The following is an 8,798-nucleotide window of genomic DNA, read 5'->3' on the forward strand; positions in this document are numbered from 1 at the left end:
ATCTATGGGTAGTTGGCTATGAGCAAGTGGAAGATTGTTAAAGTGGGTGTCCAGCGAGCCAACTTTTTGGCTTGAACTTTATTCAGTTTTATGTAAAACAATCTTTATTTTATTAATATTTTACGATTTTTATCCAAGTATGACATTTACTTTATCCGTATCTCATGTAAGCTGCATAGATAAAGTATTTGAATATACAATATGTGAGGCCCGTGGATGAAGAGGGCGGGAGGCTATCGCTAGTGCCATGAGGTTGCACGAATAATGAGCAGCTCCTGGCAGGCTTCTAGATAAAGGGAACATGAATTAACCGTTCTACCCAGGAAGGAGAGGGATTCCAAAACTATTCATGTATGAGACTGTACAATTGAGGAGGGCTTAAAAGATTTAGATTATACTACTCATATCAAGAAGGTGCATCTTCTTATTAGGTAGCTCATCACATAAGAACTTCAAGGTTAAACGTTCTTGAATTGGGGCAATTCTAAGATGGGTGACCCCCTGGGAAGTTTCCTAGGGTTCGTATGAGTGAGAACATAAACATGCTGGAAAGACTCGTATTAGTATAGTGAGGACAGTCGTCGAATTTGGGGCGTTACACAATAGGTACCATGAGGTCTGCCTCGCAACGTAAGATCATGAAACTCATTAGAAAGCGTACCGTATATTCTAAATAGGTTTCTAGTCAATTCAGCTGCTTAAAATAAGGATAAAGGTCTTTTAAGCTTGATACTAGCATATGTAATGTAAATGTCACGTTTCATTGGTAAGGGCATGGAGATGTTCATTCATATAGATGACTGATCATTTAATGATTCGTTGAACAACCATCTCTCGAACTTTCTAAGTGGTTATCACTTATCAAGCGTAAAAGTTCGCGGTTATGGCTGAACACCATTAGGCCTTTGACCCAAGACAATATTGAGACTCTGCATACTAGCACTGCACTTGATTGGTTTACCGAGTTCATTAAAGGTCATCAGGTGGCGAGGTTGAGTTAATTTTGAAATATGTATGACCCAATACATTGTAGTTGGGGATTTATTGTTTGCCTACAAGTGAAGATAGCATATGTGATCTAATGAGTTAATAGTGCAAAGAATATCTCACAAGAGTAAGATATGTGATTTAGAGAAGATGATTCTCTAGTTGCACATCCGATTTAACTATTATTACTCAAAAATATATCACATCATTATCGAATTCATTTGCAACTCTTGATATACCAATGGTTGATGATTCGACTAGATATATGAGTTGAATGGACCGTACTATATGCTGACCATAACTTAAAGTTCTTGCAGGCACTATCACTGATACCTAAGGGATCATGAAGCGATGTTACTAGACACTCTTATCATGATCTAATGAGTGCAATCATACTTGAGTTCTGACATTTTTGGTCAAGAGGTTGATGAAAAGAATGAGGCTAATTAGGGCAAGCCTGAGTAAGAATAAACGTTATTCTGAATCACATGAAGTTATAAACACACGGTAAGATGTATCCCTAAATAATTGAGGGTCACAAAAATATCATTTTTGGTATTCACATCGAGATATCAATTTCAATGAGTTGAATTTGGTAACTGTAATTGATGAAGATCGAACGGATAACGTATAAATGAGTTTATAAATTGTTTCCATTATTGGAAATTAACTTGACTACTAATTTTGTGAGGAGAGTGGAACTGCCTATTTTGGTAAAGGAGTTCACAAAACTGACAGATACCAAAAATGGATCAGTGAAAATTTTGATATTCAAAATTTTCAATTTTCATTATAAAAACAAAATTTGTACCCTTGATATATCGACGCTGTCTGATCGTCGATCGGGGTTATAATGATTTCACAATTATTTATTTAGTAAATTTAGAATCAACTAATTAAATAATAATGTTATTAGTGGTGCCTACTAAATGTACATTGTTCTCATGAAATATTATAGAGTGGTCTAGAATTGATTAATTATTGATAAATAATTAATAACTAATTAAGAAATTAAATAATGATTATATATATATATCATGTATTATCAAAAGTTGACTTTGTATGATACATGCTACAAGAGAATTATAATTAATGAAAATAAAATAATTCTAATAAGATTATGATTTGAGTAATGGTTAGTATATTTTATTAATATATTATCAAATGTTAATAATAATGAAACATAACCATATAAAAAAACACACAAAATCATCTCCTCTCTCACACAGTAATTTTCCGCCACCTTTTTAATTTCACGAGAAAATTTCGGCCATCTTTCCACCACTGTCTCGTCACCCCGATGTCGCCGCAACGCCGACATATTTGTAAAATTTTGGGGATCCAATTTCAACACTAAAAATTTTAGATTTCTAGTGTAATTTAAACGAGGAATTTTGATTAGATGATCAAATGACACAGATCTGTTCATAGAGATTTACAAGAAGAGATATATGTGCTTAAAAATCGGAATAATTTGAGCTGACGTTATCCACGCAAAAGTAAATCAAATTTAAACACCCTATGATTAGTTTATTTCATACGACGTTTGAAGAACGTTTTTGAATGTCTAAAATAAAATTTTAAAACTTTCTTTGCCCCAGAGTACGAGAAAACGATTCTCCAATAATTATTTCATTCAGCAGTAATCTTGTATAGATATGCTACAAATCCCTGCCCTCCAAATGTAGATGAATCTTTGATTTGCACTCATTTCTTTAGCTCAATGTCAGGCAAATTTAGTGCAAAACTTTTACTTATATATATCCGATAAATCTTGCCTATGTACTTAGCTTTGAATTTATCGGCATGAATCACTGCATGGACCTATAAGAATGGGGAAACCATTTTGACAGCAAAAAGTGTTTTCCTTTCATGATCAACACGAAAATGCCGTAGCACGGTGCGTGCATCAACGCCACAGTTGAATACCTGAAAACCAATATTCAAGAGGCCGCTTTTACAGTAGGTATAAATAAAGATGAACAAACCCGTATATTTTGAAATTTTTTAAAGATCGCATTTTCACCGTCTATAATATTATAGATTCTGCTTATTAACTTTAATTTTCTGGATTGGATTAGAGTGAAGCTTGACATACCACAATGGAGAGAATGGAGATGACAGATCAAGAAAAGGATAAGGCCACCTGTTTCAGGAGAAAAAAACTTTCTTGTTACAAATTTATGCATAAATGAAAACTATTTCATTAAAAAATAAATAAATAAATGTAAATTTTACCAAATTGAGATGCAAGCATGGACAATCCACTGGAAGATTACGAAGATGGATGTCCAGAGAAAAAAGTACCCGATTCGGAACCATGGAAAACGCTGAAAATAAACAGACAACGAAGTAAATTGTAGATTATATTTTTGGCTCTGTCTCAGTAATCATATAAGTAAAATATGTTCTCACTTACCAAACTATTCAAAGCAGTGTCGCCAATTAGAAAAACAGCATTGATAGAATGCATGTTAATAATCAACTGAAAAAAAATGCAAGTGTTGTTCAGATGAAAGGGAGAAAAATACCATTTACTTCCTATATAAGACAGACTTAGGTACAGAATACTTGTATCGAATAAATTCTTACAAAGTTCAAATTGTAATCTTTAATTGTAAGAAACGGAACGAATATGAACCAAAACACAACATCTGTCAGAATCACAGCTCCTGCATTCATCTTCAAACACAGAAGTAGGAAAAATATTATAAACATTTCATTTAAATTAAGAATGTTCAGTCATATACATATAGCAGCAGGGTCGTTTAAGATTTACCTGAAAAATTATTTGAAATAGATAACCCCAAAAACCTGCGATTTTACGGTGAAGATGTTCTTCGTTGAGTTCCATGCCTTTTGTAGCATTCAAGACATTGGAATTGTGTGCATTTGTGGAGGTTATGTATGATCCGTGCCCGGTATCAAAGTGATTCCCACTTTTGATTTCATATTTGTATCGATAACATCCGTGAATCGACAGTAAGGATCCGAGCTACAACACCATGTCATTGTGATTAGGAATTGAAGAAACATGTTGGTTCTTGAATTGTTCTTAGGAGAACACTTACCCCAAAGTAAATGGTAATAAGAGTAAAAGTCCACCTGTTGATCAAACATATTTTGAAACATTAATATGACAGAAAACACAAGTCCACTAGTGAAGGAACGAGCGGGAACTGCCTTCCTCTTCCCTCGATTTTGTCGGGAAAAAACAAGTTTTCCCCCCAAAGTTTTTATGCATACTAAACCTATTGTCACCCTCTTAATCGAATTTTCTTGCTCCATCCCCGAGTAATATCAAGATGACTTCCATAAGCTACTATAATAGACACGAATCAAACCAAGAAATAGAAACTTACTGAGTATAGAAGTAAAAAATGTCCCCTCCATCGACAGCAACATTCAGTATCAGCATTAACAGAAGCACTAAGAAGGCCCAAACTCTGAATCCAAGTAGCCAGCCCGGATGAACACTTGTAAGACAAGGTTTCCACACTTCATCTTCATACAACACCCCAGGTGAATCTTTTTGTGGGTTTTGCGCATTCGTTTCTTCTGTTTCACGACGACCTTCGGATTTCGAGATAAGAATTGATGCAAAAACAATAGACATTAAAAGCCATATTGAACAGAGTGTGACCCTCCAATTTAGCCAGTATGCTGCTGTGGTTGTATCAGTAGTCATGGCTGGTCGCCATGAACTTTTTGTGGATCCTGTTATAAATGTTAAGAAACTCATTTACGTTCCCTGTTTCGAATTTCTCCGAAAAAATTCCCTCGAATGGGAATAATATCACTTGGGTCGTTGAGAGTATAATGGAACAAACGTTCAAAATTGTGTGACAACCTAAAGATTAAGTTTTTATTCCTCGATTAATCTGAACGGAATGGAATTCAAGAATTGGCGAAAATTTTCAAATGGAAGAATGAAAAAACGAGAATCATAAGACTGAAGAATTGCAATGCTCAAAGCTGAAGAGCAAGAATCAAATCCTTCAAAGAAACCAAGAATTGTAGTTTTATGGCAGATTGAAGAAAAATCAAGTCCGAAAAATTGTCCAACGTTAACTTCTGTAAGAAGAGATTCCAAACTTTCATGGGAAATTTTTTGTACAGAAAACTACAAAAAATATATATATATTATATATATATATATGAATGAGAGATTGGAAAAGAATGCAAGGTTCTTAACCGTAAGCTAATAAAAGATGGAATACTTACAGAAGGAACCAACATTATGTTAAAGTAGGATATGCTTTGCTTCTCTGTATTGCAGGGAAACTCTAAGGAAAAAAAATAAAGAAAAGAGAGAAGACCATGTGTGCTTTGATCGCAAGCTTCCACTTTTAATTTGATTCTTCCCCAATATTAACAGGTACATACTAAATGTCACTTTCGTCTTTTTCAAATAAAAAAGTATTCAAATTTTATTAATAACTTTGAAAAATCTGATTCTTAAAATTTACAAATATATTACATAAAATGCTTCAATGTATTTAAAATATAAATTTTATACTTGCAAAAAAAAAAATAAACTAAACTTCAAATTTAAAATATTGATGAGTTGGCACTAGTCCAGGTCACAATCCCCATGCAGAATTTAAGTTTTTTCTTTTTTCTTTTAAAAAAAAACACAGACTCGTCGTCTTTTGTTGTACAGAAGCAGCCTTTGTGTATGTTTCTTTATAGGTTTTGGAGAGGGAAGATGGACCCGTTTTGTTTCTGACTCTGGATTTTGTGTTATTTGATTCTGTTTTAAAGCATATAAATTAATTCATGCTTAATTATAAAGCCATTTTTGAAAGGGGATTAACATGGATTGTAAACTGAAGCACCCTGCCTAGCTAATTAGGTTCTCAGCCAAGACAAGAATCGGAGAAGTAGATTAAAACAGTGTTCTAAAAAACGTAGTGGTAAGTAGGTGTCTAGCACTTGGGCGTTTTTTTTTTATACTTAAATATCTTTTTTTTTTCCACTTCATGTTTTTTCAATAGTTTGTTCTACGTTCGATTTGAACTCAAAGTCAATGATATTTTTCTTTTTATTCTATATGAATTGATCGAAAAATATGTCGAACAATTTTTTTTAAAAAAAATAATAAAAAGAAATCGTATATTATTAAATTAAGCTGATTGAGCCGTCAAATCAAGTAGGCGGCCGATTTTTTTAACATCCAAAGAAATTGTCTTTCTAAAAATCGGAACAGTGAGCGACGACTCCGTAATTATCGAATCAAGGTACACAAAATTATTTTTCATGTGTAAGGGGAGTAGAATAATAAAATGAAACGAGGTGCACATCAACAAACTGGGCGATGCATAAGAGTTGTGGGAATTAGAGACAAATTATAAAATAAGCTTCCCAAGCCGAAGAAATAAAATAACAAAGGACTAAAAGTGAGAGAGCATTTGCTTTTGGACCAGTCTTTGGTCAAATATATTGCCAGCACCTTTTTCACAGATTGACCCTCTGTCTTTTCAAAATTAGAAAGTGATCCACTAAAATGGCTAAAATGGCAAATATATATCTTGGTTTCCCCACATCAAAGTTAAGCCCTATTTATAGGTTTTGTAATAATAATTTAAATATATTCTCGTACCTTTCTCCTTGTGATTATTGACAGTGTAAAAGTGTCAATTTAACAGCGAAAATTTCACTTATTTTAGTAAAATTTGGTTTCTAAAACGAAGCTTAGTTGTTTAGCCAACCAAACTTCTGTTACCAATTTCTATACTTCATCTTGGCATGGAATGGAATGTGACGCATGATCAACCCGATTCGGTATTGGAATCGATCGCGACACCGTGCATATTAGAAATCATATTTAAAAAACCAGAAGATTTGAAAATAAGAAATTTAGGCGCAACCCTTAAAAGAAAAAAAAAAACAAATTTTAATTGTGTGTGTGTGTGTGTGTGTGTGTTAATTTTGAATTTTATCTTATAAAGTTTTTCTTGATTTAATCTCCACATTGTAAATATTAGGTTTGCTTCAAATTGCATGGTAGAGGGCAACGCGTAGTATGCATATTTTGTCAAGGCGTGACCCCTAAGCAAAGCCTTATGCCTTGGGCTATCTAATACGCAAAACAAATTTGTCATATACTCCCAATATTCCGCACTAGGGATGACAGCAAAGCCAAAGTTTAATATTCGAAAAATGAACTTAAATATTTTTTAAAAAAAATATGGAGAGGTATAATTTATAGAAGAAAAAAAAAAGATATATTCATGGGAAAAAAGATAATGGATGATTTCTTAATTATTAATTTTTTTTTAAATTTTTCAAAGGATGATTATTCATAATTATTAAGTAAGAAAAAGTTGAATTGGAGTGGATAACATTAGCAAACTTGTAAGCATTGTCTATCTCAGTTTAAAAAAAAAAAAAAAAAACTATCAATTAATGCAAGTATAATTTGATATATTTGTTCCAAAAGAGCAAAGCACCATTAAATCTTGATGGTTTAATCGTATCTTGCTCCATACTGAGGAATTGTTAAAAAAAATAATTACTTAATTATTTTTTAGTTTTAAATTTATTATTGTTTATCAAAGTAAATTTATATTTTCTTTTGCAAATTTAATTTAGACAATTATAAATTTACTAGAAATAGACAGACCTGGTGCATAATCAAACGTAGAAACCAGATTTTATGGTACTTACTAGTTAAAGATCAATTAATTTCTTTAAAATCAAATAATTAATATTGAAAAGAATCAAAAGATAAAGCCATGAAAAACCATCTAATGTATGGGAAGTAAAGATTCTAACATCACAAATGCATAAATAAGAAAAAGAAAAAGAGACAAACCTTCAATTCGAAACATCTTAGAATCTCGCGGCAACAACGAATATTCACAATAAAATTTCGCGAATATGAGATGAAGGAATTTATTATCTCTAGAATGGAGAAAAAAATCGTTATACAATTAAAAACACATAGATGGCATTTTGCAAGCAAAAATAATGTGAACAAAGCTATAACAACTCTCGTCATGTAATTCATTCCCATGACAAAGGTAAAATCTCCGTGGCTTGGTTCTTGTTTCGTCCATCAACACTTAACCATAATATTTATTAGCGATTGTGTGCATGCGTTGTGTGCTTATATAATCGTTTTTTTATACTTAATATTTTTTTAGTTGGGGAATTTACAACTTGATATTATATTTTTTTATTTTTATTATTTTTTTGTTATGTGGGGGCTTTCAGCTTCTTTTAATTTTTCTTTTAAAATAATTTCAAGTTATTTGAGAGAGTTATCTAAAAATATTTATTTAATTAATTATAAAAATTTATTCTCTACTTTTGCGAGAAGTTTCATTTTTTCGGATAAGATCAAATAAATAATTAATAAATTATTTAAAAATAAAGATGGTAAGTACAATTTTCGAAGTATTCATACCAAGAGAGTTATTTAAAGGCGTTATATTTTCCTATGTAAAATAATAATAATATAATAAAGACAGTATAGAAGTATGTGTGTGTGTCTATATATATATATATATATATAATTAGGTAGTCGAATATTATTGTAATTTAATTAGTTTAAAATGTTTTTATTCGAAATAGGAATACGTAGAATTGAGTGAAATATTTAAAAATTTGGATTGATTTTCTTCTGTCTTAGTTAGTTAAGAAATTAAAGAGAAAATAAAATTAATATAATCAAAACAAGCAACTAAAAAAAAACATGATAAAGCAGTTTGGCATGCGACCACGCACCTCGGCGGTTGTTTATTTATTTTAAATTTTTTAATATTTTATTTTTGGGATCGGATTAAGCATTCATATCTTTAGCTCTT

The 8,798-nt window shown here is 31.7% G+C and overlaps 1 protein-coding gene across 3 annotated transcripts; it reads right to left on the reverse strand.

Annotated features, from left to right (window-relative positions):
* Positions 1-2,588: 2,588 nt before the first annotated feature.
* Positions 2,589-7,936, reverse strand: LOC142534115 (uncharacterized). 3 transcript variants are annotated; one of them, XM_075641030.1, is made up of 9 exons: positions 7,805-7,936; positions 4,350-4,704; positions 4,059-4,092; positions 3,767-3,982; positions 3,580-3,669; positions 3,407-3,472; positions 3,226-3,317; positions 3,086-3,133; positions 2,589-2,916 (listed from the first exon to the last, which is right to left on the reverse strand). In XM_075641030.1, exons 1-9 carry the CDS (start codon positions 7,818-7,820, stop codon positions 2,799-2,801), a joined length of 1,035 nt encoding a protein of 344 aa, XP_075497145.1. In that variant the 5' UTR covers positions 7,821-7,936; the 3' UTR covers positions 2,589-2,798. The 3 variants fall into 3 exon arrangements, with proteins under 3 accessions (XP_075497145.1, XP_075497146.1, XP_075497144.1); XM_075641031.1 differs by lacking the exon at positions 7,805-7,936 and adding an exon at positions 5,212-5,249; XM_075641029.1 differs by lacking the exon at positions 7,805-7,936 and having other exon boundaries at positions 4,350-5,117.
* Between the last annotated feature and the right edge of the window lie 862 nt (positions 7,937-8,798).

This window comes from Primulina tabacum, unplaced genomic scaffold, assembly GCF_025594145.1.
Source record: "Primulina tabacum isolate GXHZ01 unplaced genomic scaffold, ASM2559414v2 Contig369, whole genome shotgun sequence".
In the NCBI taxonomy this organism is placed as follows: Eukaryota; Viridiplantae; Streptophyta; class Magnoliopsida; order Lamiales; family Gesneriaceae; genus Primulina; species Primulina tabacum.

What these genes read in the sequence shown, in the direction of transcription:
- LOC142534115 (XM_075641029.1), bottom strand. Translation starts at nt 4,729, where the DNA reads ATGAGTTTCTTAACATTTATAACAGGATCCACAAAAAGTTCATGGCGA. An exon ending in TTATTACCATTTACTTTGGG is followed by an intron (nt 3,983 to 4,058) that starts GTAAGTGTTCTC and finishes ATGGTGTTGTAG; the next exon opens with CTCGGATCCTTACTGTCGAT. An exon ending in TATTTCAAATAATTTTTCAG is followed by an intron (nt 3,670 to 3,766) that starts GTAAATCTTAAA and finishes CTGTGTTTGAAG; the next exon opens with ATGAATGCAGGAGCTGTGAT.